At 38.9% G+C, this 19,104-nt stretch overlaps 1 protein-coding gene across 1 annotated transcript in view; it reads right to left on the minus strand.

Annotated features, from left to right (window-relative positions):
* DYNC2H1 (dynein cytoplasmic 2 heavy chain 1) overlaps positions 1-19,104 on the minus strand; it is a gene marked incomplete at its 5' end in the record, with an annotated part of 191,497 nt that overhangs the window by 53,722 nt on the left and 118,671 nt on the right. Inside the window, 3 exons of the mRNA XM_082483473.1 lie at positions 13,551-13,655; positions 15,492-15,703; positions 17,977-18,052. Of these exons, the coding sequence (XP_082339599.1) occupies positions 13,551-13,655; positions 15,492-15,703; positions 17,977-18,052 (393 nt within the window). The remainder of the gene's footprint in view (positions 1-13,550; positions 13,656-15,491; positions 15,704-17,976; positions 18,053-19,104) is intronic.

Genomic DNA, 19,104 nt, shown 5'->3' on the forward strand with positions numbered 1-19,104 from the left:
TTATGGAGGAGCAGTAGCTACAAAATTAGGTACCAGTGCTCAGAGTCCTGTTGAGGTAGATTTTGAAAGAGAAAATTTAGTCTGTTGACAAACACACAAGAAACTACAGCTATCATTATATTACAGTTGCACCTTGGAAAATAACTACACACCACAGCCCCATTATTCTATATACAGTAGAAGCACTGCAGTCAGATATATGACTGTAATATCGGGTGGACATACTCACTCTAACTGTACTTTAGCTGACTTGGGTAACAAAAGCAGTGGAGACTGGTGCACACTCCCAAGCATGATCCAGCAATCTAAGAGTTCCAGGTGTCTTTGTACACCCTACACATGCTCTCAGTTGCTGTCATTAACAAGGTAAAAACCAGGTAAAAACCAGCTGGAACTGTACTACAATCATACATCTGACCACTTTTAGGAAGATGGAAAGCAGTTTTAATGTAAGTAAACAAGATATGCAAGGAATGGTTGGAGGAGGTACAGAATCAGCCAGTGACTCGCTGAAAATCAGAGCAGGTCAGCCACTAAGTTTAAAAAGAGAACGCAAGGATAAAATGCTGTTTTACTGAAGTACTGAAGCCAGTGAGATCACTGCAATTACATTTAATGAGGCAACATTCGTGTTTCCCGACCCTGGTTCTTACTTGTTTACCTTACCTAGAGTGCCCTACGCCGTCTTCCATTATTAATTTACTATTAATTTTAACTCAACAAGTATTCATCACAAAATAAATAAATAACTATAAAAAAGATAATTGGGTTTTTCTACAAAATTTCTAAGTTTCAAGCACAGACAGAAGAGCATCAGTAATTATTTTAAATGAGTGCTATATTTAGCAGCTACACTAAGGTATGATGAGCTATTCGTTTTCACTTCTAATGGATTTAATTAAAGAAATTGTTTCTCTTTAAGCAATCACATCTATAAAAAGAATGCATTCAGTATGAGATTTCAGTACTAGTGTAATTTCTGTAGAGTGTACAGTTAGGCAACACGCTTTTTGCCTGATTTTGTAAACCTGACTTTGTTCAGATATCATAATGTACTTAAGTCATCCTGATGTAATGTGTGAACATTATCTCTGTATGTTGAGTTTCTGCTAGAACAAACTCTTAAATTTTCAAATGATTCAGCTGCCCTTCATGATGAGTACGGAATGTCACAGTACGACTACATGAAAATAAGAATGAATGCAGACACAGGTCATATCTACACACTTTTAAATACTCTCTGTAACAATGTGCATTCTAATCCTGTACACATCCAAATTGATATTTACAGCAGTGATCTGCAAGATGAGATTTTTACTGAATATGAGAAATAAAACACACAAGCTTTATACTATGTCAAAGAACTGCATCAACAAATTTTTCATGGGAATTGTACCTTAAAAGCTTGAATAAAATTCATGAGAGACCTGCTAACATATAAAATTTTAACTAAAATTAAGAGTTACCTTTCAGTCTCAGAAGCCATTTTAATACCATTATTTGTAACTGTGTATCTTTATTTCAAAATGTACGTGAAAAAGCTGTATTATTAATGATGACATTACTGAAAGAAATTTCTAAAGTGCTGGATAACAGCCAACATTGTAAATGACGACAGGAATTATTATTTTTATATATGTTGAGGATAGGCATCAGGTAAACTGCAGCATAAGATTCTGGACTTTATGAAAGCAGACACTGGTTTATTCAGGGAACTATAGACAGACAGGAACAGCCTCACATTTACAAGCCCTGGTCCTCATGCAGGACTTCAACCACCCCAATATCTGGACAACACAGCAAGGCATAAGCACTCCAGAAGGTTCCTGGAATGAGTTGATGACAACTTCCTTCTCCAAGAGACAGAGGAACCACCAAGGAGAGATGCCATGCTGGACCTTGTTCTCACCAACAAGGAGGGGCTGGTGGGGAATGTCAAGCTCCAGGTGAAGTGACCATGAAATGGTGGAGTTCAAGATCCTTAGGGCAGCAAGGAGGGCGCACAGCAAGCTCACTACCCTGGACTTCAGGACAGCTGACTTTGGCCTCTTCAGGGATCTGCTAGCTAGAGTACCATGGGATAAAGCACTGGAGGGGAGCGGGGCCCAGGGATCACCTCCTCCAAGCTCAGGAGTGATGCATCCCAACAAAGAAGGAGTTAGGCAAAAAAGCCAGGAGGCCTGCATGGATGAACAAGGAGCTCCTGGACACACTCAGAAGCAAAAAGGAAGCCTACAGAGGGTGGGAGCAAGGACAGGTAGCCTGGGAGGTCTACAGAGAAATTGTCTGAGCAGCCAGGGGTCAGGTTAGGAAAGCTAAAGCCCAGACAGAGGTAAATCTGGCCAGGGACATCAGGGCCAACAAGAAAAGCTTCGGTAGGTACATCAGTGACAAAAGGAAGACTAGGGAAAATGTGGGGCCTCTCTGGAAGGAAATGGGAGACCTGATTACCAGGGATATGGAGAAGACTGAGGTACTCAATGACTTTTTTGCCTCAGTCTTCACTGGCAAGTGGTCTAGCTGCACCGCCCAAGTCACAGAAGGACTGCGTCCAGCTCCTGGGCCCCCAACATAACAAGGACATGGACCTCTTGAAGCAGGTCCAGAGGAGGGCCACGAACATGATCAGAGAGCTGGAGCACCTCTCCTGTGAAGACAGGCTGAGAGAGTTGGGGCTGTTTAACCTGGAGAAGACTCCAGGGAGACCTTACAGCAGCCTTCCAGTACCTAAAGGGGGCCTACAGGTAAGATGAGGAGGGAAACTCTATCAGGCAGTGTATCGATGGGATGAGGGGTAATGATTGGTTGGACTTGATGATCTTAAAGGTCCCTTCCAACCTCACTGATTCTATGATTCTATGATTTTAAACCGAAAGAGGGTAAATTTATAATAGATATTAGGAAGAAATTCTTTCATATGAGGGTGGTGAGACACTGGCACAGGTTGCCCAGGGAAGTTGTGGATGCCCCATCCCTGGAGGTGTTCAAGGCCAGGCTGGATGGGGCTTTGAGCAACCTGGTCTAGTGGAAGGTGTCCCCTATGGCAGGGGGGTTGGAACTAGATGATCTTAAGGTCGCTCCCAACCCAAACCGTTCTATGATTCTATGAACTGTTAGCAGAATCCCATGAGAAGTCGGCGTAATTGGAGACAGCATAGTGGACAGCACATTACTTTCAGCTGATTAAAAAGGGGAATAAAGGAGTATTTCTGAGTGATCTTCAGAACAAATCACCTCCTTTTGCAGAAAGATCAGGATTTTCAGCAGAATGACTGTTTGGGTGAGCAGGGAGTGTCTCAGTGAATTGAAAGAGCAAAAAAAGGAACATATAAGAAGCAGAATCAAGGATAGAGAAAGCAAGAACATAAAAACACTGCTTGGGAACTTCAGGATGAAATTAGAAAAGCCAAAACCCAGCTGGAGATAAGACTACTAGGGAACATTAAAGGTGAGATGGTTTTCAACATATGTGCTAGAAGTTCAAAGAAAACGGGGCATTTTACAAATGCAAGAGAACATAAGTGCGTCATGATACATAAAAGCCTGAAGTATTCAATGGCCTCTGTGCATGGTTTAAGGAAGGAAAAGAGCAGCTAATAACAGAAGAGTAACTGTCTACTTAGAGAATATGAACATACTTATACATGAACATGGAATTAAATCCAGTTGGCGGCAAGTCACAAGTGATGTTCCCCAGGGCTCAGTACTGGGGCTGGTTCTCTCTAATATCTTTATCAATGCTCTGGACGAGGGGATCAAGTGCACCCTCGGTAAGTTTGCAGACGACACCAAGTTGGGTGGGATCTGCATGAAGGTAAAAAGGCTCTACAGAGGGATCTGGACAGACTGGCATGATGGGCCGAGGCCAACAGTATGAGGTTCAACAAGGCCAAATGCCGGGTCCTGCACTTGGGTCATAACAACTCCATGCAGCACTACAGGCTTGGGGCAGAGTGGCTGGAAAGCTGCCCGGCAGAAAAGGACCTGGGGGTGTTGGTGGACAGCTGGCTGAGTATGAGCCAGCAGTGTGCCCAGGTGGCCAAGAAGGCCAACAGCACCCTGGCCTGTATCAGGAATAGTGTGGAATAGTAGTGAGCAGGACTAGGGAAGTGATCATCCTTCTCTACTCGGCACTGGTGAGGTGGCACCTCAAATACTGTGTTCAGTTTTGGGCTCCTCACTACAAGAGAGACATTGAGATTCTGGAGCGTGTCCAAAGAAGAGCAACAAAGCTGCTGAGGGGTCTAAAGCACAAGTCTTATAAGGAGTGGCTGAGGGAACTGGCATTGTTTGGCCTGGAAAAAAGCAGAAATAAGAAATATTTTTTCTGTTGTTAGTTTATCTGCCATCCTGTAATGAATACCCAAAAGAATATGTCCATACTGGTAAACAAAAGGGGAAGTTTTTGACTTCTAGCAAGAAGGGTAAGGCTCCTTCTCCACCTGCCCCATGTGCAATAGTAGAATGAGTAGAAACAGGTGAGGAGGAAAAAAGTTCTATCTGGGAGGCCTGTGGGCTACCTGAGCCTGACCCACGGATCAGAACCAGTGCTATTCGGAGGCTCTTAATGGATATGACACTTTGAGACACATTAATAGCTAGAATCTATATGACCAAGTGTAACAAGAGTATCCGCCAACAGGCTTGCTACTAGCAAGCAGAGCTTTAACCTAGGTTTGTCATGCAGTGATGACTGAAGTCCAAAGAGAAATGGAGGGGCACAAAGTTGGAAGAAAGCACCTAGAGTATAATGAGATAGGAAAGGCATCCCTTTATATATGTCAAACAGCAAGTCGATTCTCTTGTTAACAACGCAAAGCAGCACATTGAAGTTACAGGAATGGTTCGATTCTTTATGGTGCTTTCATGAATACCAGATGGATTCCACGAAGACACTTTGAAATTAGTTAGATGGGACAGAAAAGCAGAATCAATTATTATCAAATGAGCTGAGACAAATATCTAGGATTAAAAGAAAAAAGAGTATCTCAAGGAACCATCCTTCTGCAATTACTTTCAGATAATAAAAACAATGGAGTTGCTAACTGGGAGAAGTGAGAGTGATTCCCATCACTCACTCGGAGACAAAAGAGGCGAAGATAAACATGCAGCTGGGTTTGAGAGAAATGTATCTGGGAAAGTTAAATTGCCTTATAACTCTACCCTGCCACAGAAAATACTAGGCAGTTGAGGTGAACTACTTCAGTTGAGGTGAATTGGAACACACGTATTTGAAGTTATAAGTATTCACAGCTCAACATTTTAAATTGGTATATAAAATCTACAATTAAATAATTTTATAGTATTTAATTCAAAAATTGGTAAGAAGCTACAGTCTGTGGACTCTTCAACAATCCGAAGCTCAAAGGATTATTTTACATTTGTGATGCCCTTAAGCACTTTGAAGATGTGGGTTGACCTTGGCTGGCTGTGAGGTACCCACTGAAGCCACCCTATCATTCACCTCCTCAGCAGGACAGAAGGGGAGAAAATATTAAAAAAGGATCATGGGAGATCACTCGGCAATTACTGGCACAGGCAAAACCGAATTGACTTGGGGAAATTAATTTAATTTACTACCAATCAAATCAGAGTAGGTAATGAGAAATAAAAACAAACCTTAAACCACTTTCCTCCCACCCTTCCCTTCTTCTTGGGTTCAACTCCATTCCTGATTTTTTCTACCTCCTCCCACTAAGCGGTGCAGCAGGATGGGGAATGGGGGTTGCAGTCAGTTCATCACATGTTGTCTCTGCTGCTTCTTCCTCCTCACTCTCTTCCGTTGCTCCAGCGTGGGGTCCCACGCAGGTGAGACAGTCCTCCACGAACTTTAAAATGTAAGTTTCAATTATGCATGTGCAACCACCCCCGAGAGGTCCTAAAAAATGAACTGCAAGCCCACAGGCTTGCCTTCCACTTGCCATTCTTGGGATGCTGGACACAGAACAATCAAGATGCTGTACTAGTATACAGAGAGACTGTAACTATCCTTTACCCTTGCATGATACATGTGAGAGAGCATACTCGTTTGTCCATGAAAATATCAAAACCAACCTATTCTTCAACCTTACTGAGACTTAACTCTCTCATAGGATAGTCTCTGTGAGGCGTTATGAATCTGTACGTGGAAAAGAATGCTGAATGCCTCATGCAAGATATTAAAATGATTATACACAGTATTCTATATAGAAATTAGCATTAAGCAAACTAGCCACGTTGATTATCACTGGCAGTCATATTTGAAGAGTCTTGAATAACTTACCAATTACTGAATGGTTTTTTTCACAAAATGCTTTACTATATTATTGAAGAATGTTTAGGTTAACCAGTCGGCAGTATCATACATAGCTACTAGTTACAGGCTGCACTGATTTGCAGGCATGGCCATTTGACAGGATTTGATGAGCTCACACCACACTAGCAGAAGCCTTCAAATGTTACACTCTCTAAGAAGTGTCTGTAATGACTAAGTCTGCCGTGCAAAGAAAGGAGAAAGACAAAACAATGGCTCTACATTTTCATTTCATCTTCCAGGGTAGTTACTGGCAATACATCATATTAGTTGCAGATATATTTGGGTACAAACTTTTTAGCAGGGCCTGTTACAACAGGACAAGGGGTAATGACTTTAAACTAAAAGAGGGTAGATTTAGATTAGATTATGGAAGACATTTTTTACACTTGGAAGACATTTTTTACACTGAGGGTGGTGAAACACTGGCACAGGTTGCCCTGAGAGGTGGTAGCTGCCCCATCCCTCGAAACATTCAAGGTGAGGTTGGACAGGGCTCTGAGCAACCTGATCTAGTTGAAGACGTCCCTGATCTTTGAAGGGGGGTTGGATTAAATGACCTTTAAAGGTCCCTTCCAATCCAGACTATTCTACGATTCTATGCTAAAGCCTGCACAGAACAAGATAGGTCTTACTGCTTTTTCCAAGGTGCAAAAATGCATATGTAGGCCTGTCCATTTCAGTCTGTAAAAATTCTATTTATCACATATGATAAATGTTATTTTGACTAAGACACTTTACATATGGTTCCATTAAAAATTATAATATAGGTTGAAATTGGTTCATAGGAATTCATAAAAGAAAAGCAATATGGTCCCAAGAATAAGAGACAAGTACACCAGAGCGAAAAGCCCACTTTGCAAGAAGGTGACTGGAGAAAGATCTAAATTACAGACCCTTCTCATTCACAGGAAACCTAAAGTAAACCTCCACATATTCTGACTGCTTTAATCATTGGTTATAGTTTTGATTGGGAGATTAAGCCACCTGAATACAGGCCAATATACAGACAAATTACAGCATTTATCAGATCAGAAGAAAGGACCATGACCGTAACCAAGTGGTGAGGACTCTTGCTGAGCATGAGGAAACTTGAGTTGCAGCTGTACAGAAAAACTCTACCTGGTGTAAAACAGACAGGAGGAGCTACGCCAACTCCTGCAGCTGCACTGTCAGCTGAGTTCTTTTCTATTTTAACTGCACTGTTCTGCAGAGAGAACATAGCAAAAGATGTGAGATTACTCCTGACCATATTCAACCTAAGGGATGTTGTGGCAAAGGCTTGTTGTAACAGTAAGTAAGGCAGAGCCGAAGTGCCACAGTGAACTCTAGAAATGCAGCCTTTAAAAATTTACCTAGCTCCATCTACATAAGGCAACTAAGGACTAAATCCTGAAAAAACTGTAAGTCATGCTGCTGAAAAGTTCACATCTATTTAAGTCAAATATTTTCTTAAAACCAAAATGGCTCTTACTAGTATGCATGCAGTATTAATACTCTCTGAATTACAATACAGAACACTGTAAGACATAATTTGTAACAATTCAATTAGTAATTACCAATATTAGAATAACACAGCTAGCAATATTCAGCTCTTAAATTAAAACTGAAGTTCTCTGCTGGAAGAAAAGAAAAGCTGTGAATATAATCAATATTTGCAAGGTTACTGAAAAAAGTCCATTTCTTTTTAGTGCTCTTTTAGGTTTACCCAAACATGAGGACTATCAAGATATAACAAAGCTATGTAGGGGGCAAATGAGAAGGGCCAAAGCTCAATCAGAACTCAGCTTGGCCACTGCAGTTAAAGACAATAAGAAGACATTCTTTGAGTATATCAATAGAAAAAGGAAGACTAGGGAAAATGTAGGCCCACTGGTGAATGAGACAGGTGCCCTAGTGGTGGAAGACACAGAGAAGGCAGAGTTACTGAATGCCTTCTTTTCTTCGGTCTTCACTACTAAAGCTGTCCCTCATGAATCCCATACCCTGGAGGCAAAGGGGAAGGTCTGGAGAGAGGAAGATTTTCCCTCAGTTGAGGAGGACCAGGTCAGAGACCACCTGGCCAAGCTGGACATTCACAAGTCCATGGGCCCTGATGGCATGCATCCGCGAGTGCTGAGAGAGCTGGGGGATGTTATTGCTAGACCACTCTCCATCATCTTTGAACGGTCATGGAGAACAGGAGAGGTGCCTGAGGACTGGAGGAAGGCTGACATCACTCCGATCTTCAAAAAAGGCAAGAAGGAGGACCCAGGGAACTACAGACCAGTTAGTCTCACCTCATTCCCTGGGAAGGTAATGGAGCGACTCATTCTGGATGTCATCTCCAAACACGTTGAGGAACAGGAAGTTATTGGAAGTGGTCAACATGGATTTACCAAGGGTAAATCATGCTTGACCAATCTGATAGCTTTCTATGATGTTATAACTGGTTGGCTGGATGAGGGGAAAGTCGTGGATGTCATCTACCTTGACTTTAGCAAGGCTTTTGACACTGTCTCCCATGACATCCTCATTAGGAAGCTGAGGAAGTATGGGCTAGATGAGGTGACAGTGAGGTGGATTGAGAGTTGGCTGCGGGACAGAACTCAGAGGGTTGTGATCAGCGGCACAGAGTCTAGTTGGAGGCCTGTAACCAGTGGTGTCCCCCAGGGGTCAATACTCGGTCCAATCTTGTTTAATATATTCATTAATGACCTGGATGAGGGGACAGAGTGTAACCTCAGCAAGTTTGCTGATGATACCAAACTGGGTGGGGTGGCTGACACCCCAGAGGGCCGTGCTGCCATCCAGCGTGACCTGGACAGGCTGGAGAGCTGGGCAGAGAAGAACCTAATGAGGTTCAACAAAACCAAGTGCAAGGTCCTGCACCTGGGGAGGAAGAATGCTAGGCACCAGTACAGGTTAGGGGCGGACCTGCTGGGAAGTAGCTCAGAGGAGAAGGATCTGGGGGTCCTGGTGGACAGTAAATTATCCATGGCCCAGCAATGTGCCCCTGTTGCCAAAAAGGCCAATGGAATCCTGGGCTGCATAGGGAAGAGTGTGGCCAGTAGGTCGATGGAGGTCATTCTCCCCCTCTACTCTGCACTGGGGAGGCCACAACTGGAATACTGTGTCCAGTTTTGGGCTCCCCAGTTCAAGAGGGATAGGGAACTGCTGGAGCGAGTCCAGCGAAGGGCAACTAAGATGATGAAGGGTTTGGAGCATCTGCCTTATGAGGAAAGGCTGAGAAAGCTGGGACTCTTTAGCCTGGAGAAGAGAAGGCTGAGGGGAGACCTTATTATGGCGTGCAAGTATCTAAAGGGTGGGTTGAAGGAGGATGAAGCCAGGCTCTTTTCAATGGTTCCAAGTAACAGGACGAGGGGTAACGGGAACAAGTTAGAACACAGGAAGTTCCGTTCAAATACACGGAAAAACTTCTTCACAGTTTGGGTGACAGAGCACTGGCACAGGCTGCCCAGGGAGGTTGTGGAGTCCCCTTCCCTGGAGATTTTCAAGACCCGCCTGGATGCAGTCCTGAGTAATGTGCTCTAGGCAATCCTGCTTTAGCAGGGGAGTTGGACTAGATGGTCTCTAGAGGTCCCTTCCAACTCTGATAATTCTGTGATTCTGTGTGATTCTGTGATAAGCAATGCAGTAGGTTACGGGAGAGATCTCTGCATGATTGCAAAATGCAGCACTGAGCTGCAGCAAATTTCTGCTCCAGGAAAGTATGTTGCTGCAGCAATACAAACTATCATTCCTATACACGAAAAATAAATAATATTCATAGCAAGTCTATATAAAATCTACATTTCTTTTATCTAAGTAGTCCATCTTGAGTAATGAAATGATGTCATAAAATGTTATCAGACTTCTTGCAATCGAATTACATTAGTTTAACTTCATGGTTAATAGAATAGATCACAGTGTTACCTGTTTCAATACTTATTTTAAGAGAACTTGAACTGATAAGAGATTGATAATTACAATTTACTTAAAATCAATGTATAAGTGAATGATTATTTTAAATCTCTGAGTCTACAGATAGGACTAAAGTTGAAATTGCTGTCAGTTTAAACAAGTAACTTCAAAGTATGAATGTTTTTAAAAAAACTATTTCCCCTAATCCTGAGTTCAGTGGTGTAGATGATACAATTCTGTACATCTTTGCGTAAGGAAGAAGATTTTAGTAAAAATACAGACTGAGAAATGATAATGGCTAGTATATGAGAAACTATATGGGACAGCAGACATAAATTATGAGAGAATATACCACCTACTTGGCACAGAATCAGTGAAGTAGTGGATACAGTACTAAATTTCACCTTTCTGGTGCTAATGACATGGTGACTGAGCTGGTAGCAACTTATTTCTCACTACCTTACTCATTCAGCTTTTCTCTGCTTTAGGTTGGTAATGGATTTATGAGAAACACTCCTGTTAGAAGACAATCATTCCATTTCAGATTGTGAACCATAGTATCACCTATAGATCTAAGACAGCTGCCAAACTGTCAGAAATGGAATGGGAGTAGCATTCACAGTTAGGTAGAAACACAACTTAAAAAAAATCTCCCTTTTCTGTTACTTATATTTCCTAAGACTTAAAGAAGTTCTGCAAACTATTATTGGAAGGATGACGAAACCTCTCATATGACACAGAAGCATCTCGCAGAATGGTAACTAAAGCAGTCTCCTATTTTCAAGATTATAATCCACAGTTTCTAATCAATGCTATGACGGACCAGTTCAGTAGAGTGCGAGTCTGCATGTAAATGTGTTCATTACCTTTTCCCCTTCACACAGGAACTCTGAATCTATTCTGATTTTGTGGAGGTTAACTAAGGACTTATTTTCAAATACTAGCATTTTTAACAACTGCAGCTCTTAACAAGTTATGTAAGCATAGCTGAAATAAATAAAATAATCAGCACTCTACCATGTACCTGACAGAAACAAAAGTGATCAAAGTTGATGTTTATGTAAAAAAAAATTAAGACAAAACCAAACAGAGCTACACTGAGTCTTGGTGCATTTTTTGGCTTTGTAATAGAGGAGTTCTTGAGCTTAGTGTATTACCCTATGCACCCTCAGCCTACCGATTTGTCTTTATATAGCTTTATAGTTTCATTTGCTAATAATAAAACAAATAATTTGACAAGACAGCTATGGATTTAAGTGAACAGATGTATTTAAACAAATTTAACTCAAAGGTAATTTTTTTTTTTAACAGATCAAAGGTCTTATACCAGTAAGAAATTTCTGCATGGCCCCCTTTTTAACTTGAGTGTTAGCAATTAGATACTTTTTCAAAAAATGTAATTCTAAATCTTGAAATCATAGTTAATTCCAATTATAGGGAACTTCCAATTGATTTTGCCAAGAAAGATTGGACCAGACGATCCTTGAGGTCCCTTCCAACAAGGTATTCTATGATTTAATCTTTTTTTTTTTCACCCTTATAACTTGTCCTTATGTAAGACAGGATGTTAGGGCTGTGCAGCAAATTAAAGCGAGCCTTGATGTACAGACCAGTTCACTTCATAGCTCTGATACACGATTCTCAATTCAATCAACTTTCATGTTATCTGACGCAATTAATTTACCAAATAAAGTAGTTAAATATTTGTACTGTTTAACTGCATTTATACAGCAATCATGTGCTCTCATCCAGACTTAACTAAAAAGCAATGAAAAAAAAATAGAAAAAAATAAAAAATTTAAGCTTTGCCTCAAAGACCCAAACTTGCTCCATACTTGAGCTAAAAGGGATTAGAATTCCCCACAAACTTGGATAAACGAAAGATGGACTTCCACCCACCTATGAGCATTACTGAATTTCCACTCAGGCTGAGGTACACCCACTTCTTAGCCAAACTCCTCCCTAGACGCTAGGCCTTCGTGGCTCAATTCAGTTGTTACACATAGTGCCATTTGAGACTCTGTATGTTACCCAAGAAAATGTTATGGATAGGCAGATATGACACAGGACTTCCAGACCGATGCTCTACGGGACCAGCGTACACAAGCAGTGGAAATCAGTTGCTTAAACACTGTTTTCTACTGCCATTTTGCCTCTGACTTCCAGTTGCCAGCCCAACAAGAAAATGTATTCATGTGGATCCTGTGTCATACTTGGCAGCTCCTAGTAGATGTCTTAAATACACTGGGGCATCTCCAGTTGATACAAGATACCAATTTTTAGGCAACTGAACTGACACCTAAGGGAAATCATAAAATATTAGCATTGAGAAGTTTTGTCCAACAAACCAAGCAACGTACTGATGACGGAGACATCCAGAGTTCAAATCACTCCATCTTTTCCCTTCTTAGACCGACAAGATAGAAGTTATGATGAGAACAAGAGAGATGCTCATTTTTTTCTAGCTCCACAAAGGGTGAGAAGAGTAGCAGTGCCAGCTGTGCCATTAATAGTACCCAGTATAATGGGTGACCCAGGTCACTCACCCCAGCTGAGGCTTCTACACACAATTCTAAAACAAATAGGTGAAAAATCCTTGATCATTGCCTATTATTCCAGCACTAAGATAACTTCATTCTCACAGAATAAACGTATATTTAAATCTGGACTGGACGGCAACTAAATGATAGCTAAGAACTCTTGACTATGATGTAGCCATCTGCCATATCTTACAGCTAAAGCGATAATGGAAATATTTAAAATTAGTGAATTTTTAAACTAAGATGTACCAAAGCCCTGGAACTTACTTTTCATTATGCTGAGAATTTCATTATGACACGCCTAAGTAGTTGTATGCTATTCTCCAGTGAGAACTTTTTTTTTTTCTTCAAAATTTCCCATTTCTAATAGCAAAGACAGAATTCTGACTACTGGGAGAATCCGTCAGAATTTGTCTTTCAGAAAAAGCATAAAATTTTACCCATATTCTATCAGTCAAACTATTGTATTAGAATTTGGTGACCAAAACTAAAACCTTAACTTGCAGTGAACAGCAGCTGTAAGAACTATACTGCTGACTTACATACATGGATTGTCTTCAACATGAGCTGAATTATATTATTGTAAACTTTCTCAATATTTTTTTTATTTAAGTCTTTAACTAATACTTCTGTAACTAAAGATAATTGTTATTATATTAAAATATTCTATAGATAAAAGTCAAGATATAAAAAAAAAATCCTCCGTTTACTCTGACTTTCTTATGGCAATTCATATTTATATACAGCTGGTTGGGTTCTCTAGCTTATACCTGACGCAGAAAAGATTCAGAGATCAATGAAAAATGTAACTTTACCTGGGAACTGATCATACGTTGTGATGAACGAGCAATATTAGCAGGCAGACCAAAAAAGTCAGGTTTATCGTCTTCTGGAAGGCTTTCAATAATATTACGATAATCCTGCATTAGAAGTAAAGAATAAACATAACTGAGGGAACTTTTTGTTCAGCTTATGCAATTAAGAGAGTATGCCGAAAAGAATTTGGTTAAGAGCTCTGCATAACACAAAGACTACAATAAGTATATATCACATGACCTATCTTGGTAATCTTAAATTTCTTAATTTTATTTATAAAGAACCTATTTTCTTTTATATAGTGTTTCCACTCTAAAAGAGCTAAAAGCAATTCTGATTACAGTAGTGCTGTCAACTGAAAAAAAAAATATAAGACTGTCTCTGAAAAGTAGTTACAATATTTCTGTTGAAAACTGAAAAGTAAGATTAACAACTATATAAATAAAAAGATTTCAGCATTTGGGATTTGAATAATAGAGTACAATACATATTTCTAAAATGAAGCACGCTCACTTCTATTTAAATCTATGAAGATACTATCACTTAAAGAAAGTTAAATCATTTAGGTAAAAATAGTTTTGCATGATCACTGGAAATGCAGAATAGCATCAGTAGTGGTTTATAGTATAACAGTCACTAGTGATGCTGCTCTTGTACAAAACAGAAAGAGGCCGTGCAGACTAGGGTAAACTGCTGTTGCTAGACCTCTCTTTTATTGTGGCTTTAAGGCAAAAGTATTTACTATTTCAAAGTCTGGCTGCACCCTACTGTGTTATACCACGTGCATTTTGTCCTTTGCTTGCAGGAGCACGTCCTAGGTGTGCATGATTTACTTTGACACAGAATCTCACTTCAGAGATAACAACCACAGCAGAACTCTACACCAAACACTGAGGGACCACTATTTAGTACGAGATATTATTCCACTTAAGTAATCAAACTTAACTTTATTATTACTATTCTAATAATCAAAACTACTTACAGAAAAATATTTAAGACATAAAAGTATAAACTCTCACATAAATAATCATATAAGAAACTGAGAGATATTAAATGCACTGCAGGCAAGAAGAAAGGTTCATCTATTTGACCACACTATCTACAAGAAGGAGGACCAGTCTGGTTTGTTTATTCCTTCCCTCTCTATGATATTAACTCAGCACATCTATAAAAAATAACCGTCCCTTTTCAAGTAAAGAAATAAACAAACCCCAAACCTAAACAGTCAGAGTCCAGGTAGAGAATGCCAAATGCCAACAATTTGCTTTAACTGCCATAATTCCATTTACATCAACTCATATTAGAGGTCTAGTATGGAGTCCTACATTAAAATGGAAATTAATCTTACTAATAGTAACAGCAACAATAGCATGTGAAAGGACAGGGAGAGATCAGTTCTTCAGACTCTGCTGAATTCCCTCTTGTTTACATGAAAGGAGTACTAACGGAGAATCAGAATCCATATTTATCTCCAAATAAAACGTCAAACACCCTCTATGGCACATGAGCAGATTATGTCAGAATGCTGATATATTTTGTAAATAAGGAGATATATTTCGTTTTTCCTGTTTTATCCAGAGTTATAAGAATTTTTAGCAGTCTGTACAAAAGTGCTGTTATGTTAATGTACTGTTATATAAAAATGTAACGATATCCTTCTTTTTCATAAATTGACCCCATGTCTTTTACTCAGTTCTTCATAGGTATGCTGCTCTGCACCATAGTCCAATCAGGTGTCATAAAAAAGGAGACTGACCAAAAAAACTAGCAGAATAGTTCTGGCAACTTAAAAATTAGTGCTCCACACAAAATAAGTCTAAAATAAATGGAGGTATCCTTTGGATTGTAACTCTGGTTTTCTTTGTGGAATTATTTCCAAGAATAAATCGCAAAAATAACATTTTAGTTTCTATATTAGGTGATAGAAGATGTATACTTACCAAAATACTGCAGGAATTTGGTAAAGAGATCGAACATGGGAAAACAGTCATCTTCTTGCCTCTAGCATGTAAACTGCCAATGACTTGTGAATTGAAAAGCTGCTCCAAGTAGGACCGAAGAACTCTCATATCAAAGTAGTTATCTACACGGCCTCCATAAATTGCATTTTCAAACAAGCCATGCACAAATTCCCACTGAAAATCTTTGGAACCTATAAATTAATTAATATTAGTTTTGTATCAATGGATAGCATTGCATTATAAGCATTTCTTCTTGTCATCGCAGTTCTTCAGTGGAATTAAAAAATACAGACATATCAAATAGTAATTTCTAATTGTTTTTCTTCTATATTACCAAATAATAAAAATTGCAGAAACTTCAATGAGTTTGTAAATATTTGTCATTGATGAAACAAACACTGACTGTGTTTAAAAATGAGTTATTAGAAGTACAAGTTTTGAAGTGCCTTTTATTAGATAAACCAATTGGTTATACGCATCTCAGAAATGATACTATTATAATTTTAATTATGTGGTCCTCTGTCATAAATAAAAAGAATTCCCCTTGTTCAAAATTTTATACACTATTTTGTGTCACAGTACCATCTGATCTCATAAAATAAACTGGTTGATTGAACCAAAACTAGATCATGCTCAAAACAGAGTCATAGAACCATAGAATGGTTTAGGTTGGAAAAAACCTTAAAGATCACCTAGTTCCAAACCTCTGCCATGGGCAGGGACACCTGACGTTACCAGACATGTCATCTTTCAAACACAAAGATGTCTAGAATAAATACTTTGTAAATCATTATAAATCACACACAACATAGCACATGAAACTAAGTATGTTACTATTAGTTTCCTGGTTGGACTGACGTTGCAATTAGATTACTCTGGTTTAGCTATATCCCACAAGTTCAAAATAACCTATTTTCCCTCCCTTTTATCACAGTTATCCAAAATAACTACATGGGACAATGATCTAGTTATAACCTGTAGCTTTCACGTGCAGGTAAAAGCTTGATCAGAAAGGTACTTCTTGAAGTCCCTTTAAAAAAGGAAGCTGCAATTACTTTAAGAGGCGGTTTATTGGTGGTAACTATTGTTTCCAAATACGTCAATCATTCCTCAGTAAGAAAAGTTACCTTCACAGCAATAGTTAATGAATAGATTAATGATTATCATTGACAGTTAATGATTCAACCTCTTTACATTACTGCATGTTTCAAGTAATAACTAAGGTCTAATTCCAGAAGTACTAATCATCCATAAATCTCATTTAAGTCAATGATCATAAATTATCTCTAAATATCAGTGCCTAACTTTACTGTGAAATTATATAAAATGCAAAGACTTTAAAAAAATTATCTTTTCCATATTAACTAACATTAAAGAATTACTACACCTCTTAGAACAATGAAGTGGACTCTATCTAACAATGAGTTTCAATATGAAGAATTCCTAGAATCATAGAGTCTTTTAGGTTGGAAAAGACCTTTAAGATCATCAAGTCCAAACGTTAACCTAAAACTGCCAGGTCCACCACTAAACCACGTCCCTAAGCACCACATTAATATTCAATTCATTTATTCAATATATGCAGGAACGGACACTTGGAAGAAATAGAGACAGAAGACTTCATCTTCCAGGCACTCCCTGTATTTTCTATTTATTCTTCTGAAATCAAAAAGCTGAACAGAATACTTCTCGACAGAAAGAAATTATTCGTTTACCCAGCCTCCCAAAAATGGAATTATGCTTCACCCTGTATTTCTAGCTTTGCTTACCGGTGACGAGCCTTGCAGCATCTCCACTCTTATCCGGGTATTGTGGAAAGATAAAGCTCTTCATGCAACATCTCTACTAATGGTAAAATGGGACAGGTCCTGCTTGAACCCAAGGTCAGATGGCACAAGGTGGCTTGCACCCATACAGCTAAACTCTTTTTTGCCCTAAAATAAGGTAACCTCTTACCTGCTGCCTATTGGAAAGAGTCTCCAGGCTCTGCTATCTGACAAACCATACCTTGTCACTGCCTACGAGAATGCCAGTCTGCATAAGTCAAATATGGGGAAAAAATAAACCTGATCATGGAATAGTTTTGAGCCCGTGTCCAGTCCTTATAAGTTTACTAATACAGACATATCCTCAGAGTCTGGACCTACATCCAGAAAAGCCTGATATCGCCTAAGCACAGCTAATTCAGGGGTAGACTACTTCCCATCGTGATATAGTTACCTATCTACCTAGTCATGCGTTTGTATTTGTGAAAATGTTCCAATGAAGAATAAACGCCAAATTAAAATATCTTCAAAGCAGCCTTTAAACAGAATGGCCCCACTCCAAACAAAACAATTATTCAAAGTAACCAATTTATAAAAATTACCATGAAAGTTTTTAATATTCTCAAAATTTTAAACAAGAGACATTCAGAAGGATTATGCTACAGAGGTGAGAAATCTTTCCTTAAGAAGTGACTTACCTTCAAAGAGTCTATCAATAATGTCAAAACCAGCACGGAGATCAGATAAAGAAAATTCATAAAACTTGGTCCAACCCTACCATTAAAAGAAATCCAAAGAATTTAATTAGTCACACAATGATGATAGTGAAGTAAAATACAAATATTAGGTGGTTACTGAATACTGTATACTATTTAATGCTGAATGAAAAAAGAGACAACTTATGTCCTTCAAACTGCAGCTTTGGAAACATTCAGTGAAGGTAGTACTAAAGAATCAGCTCTACCAGTGCATTTAATTTTACATAATTATACAAACTAGAATCCATTGAGTAACAGGAATGTAAACTTAAGATTCTTTTATTTCTTAACAGTATTTACTTCAACTAACACTCGCTGGCCTCTGTGACTCGATCACGCATTGAATTATGATTTAATTTCTAAGGGCATTTTTTCATTTCTGTTCCCTTTGGATTTTAATAAATAGGTCTGATTCTTCAAACACAGTCTACATTATACTTTCATGATTTTTCATTTTTTTTATGATTTTATGATTTTTTTAATTCATGCCATTTCTCTACTGACGTAAAAAAGTCTGATGAGCAAAGCAATTACTGCTACTATTACAGCAAAAATGCTGACCACCATATGCATATTCAATCAATCTCAGTTTATACCTCCTTTCTGTTCTTGGAGGCATTATTCTTTATATGGCATTAATGTGTAATGCATATGTAATTCTCACAAAACCCTTTCAATATAAATAGATAAGTATAAATAAATATTGATATATGATAGAGAACTTAGATCTCAAGATTCAGATCTCAAAGGTATTCCCTGTTGCTGTATCTTCTTATGAATATCATACCATAGGAACTGGAGCATCTGACTCATGATGAGAAACGCACAAATGTGTCAGATAACATATACGTATCCAATGAGACAGATGCAGTCTCAGGTCAAGACTGCAGCTGCCCCACAGATCACAATCAAGCTATCAGCCAGTCACCCCGAAGGTCATAAACGGGAAAGATGTTGCAGTCTCTCAACAGTGTTCATGTATTTTTTTTTGACAGATCTCTACATGGACCCAAACCAACCTGCAATTCATTATAAAGGACAAGAGCTTCTATCTGGGATTAATTAGAG

Source organism: Vanellus vanellus (assembly GCF_965231255.1).
Source record: "Vanellus vanellus genome assembly, chromosome: 1".
NCBI classification, from domain to species: domain Eukaryota; kingdom Metazoa; phylum Chordata; class Aves; order Charadriiformes; family Charadriidae; genus Vanellus; species Vanellus vanellus.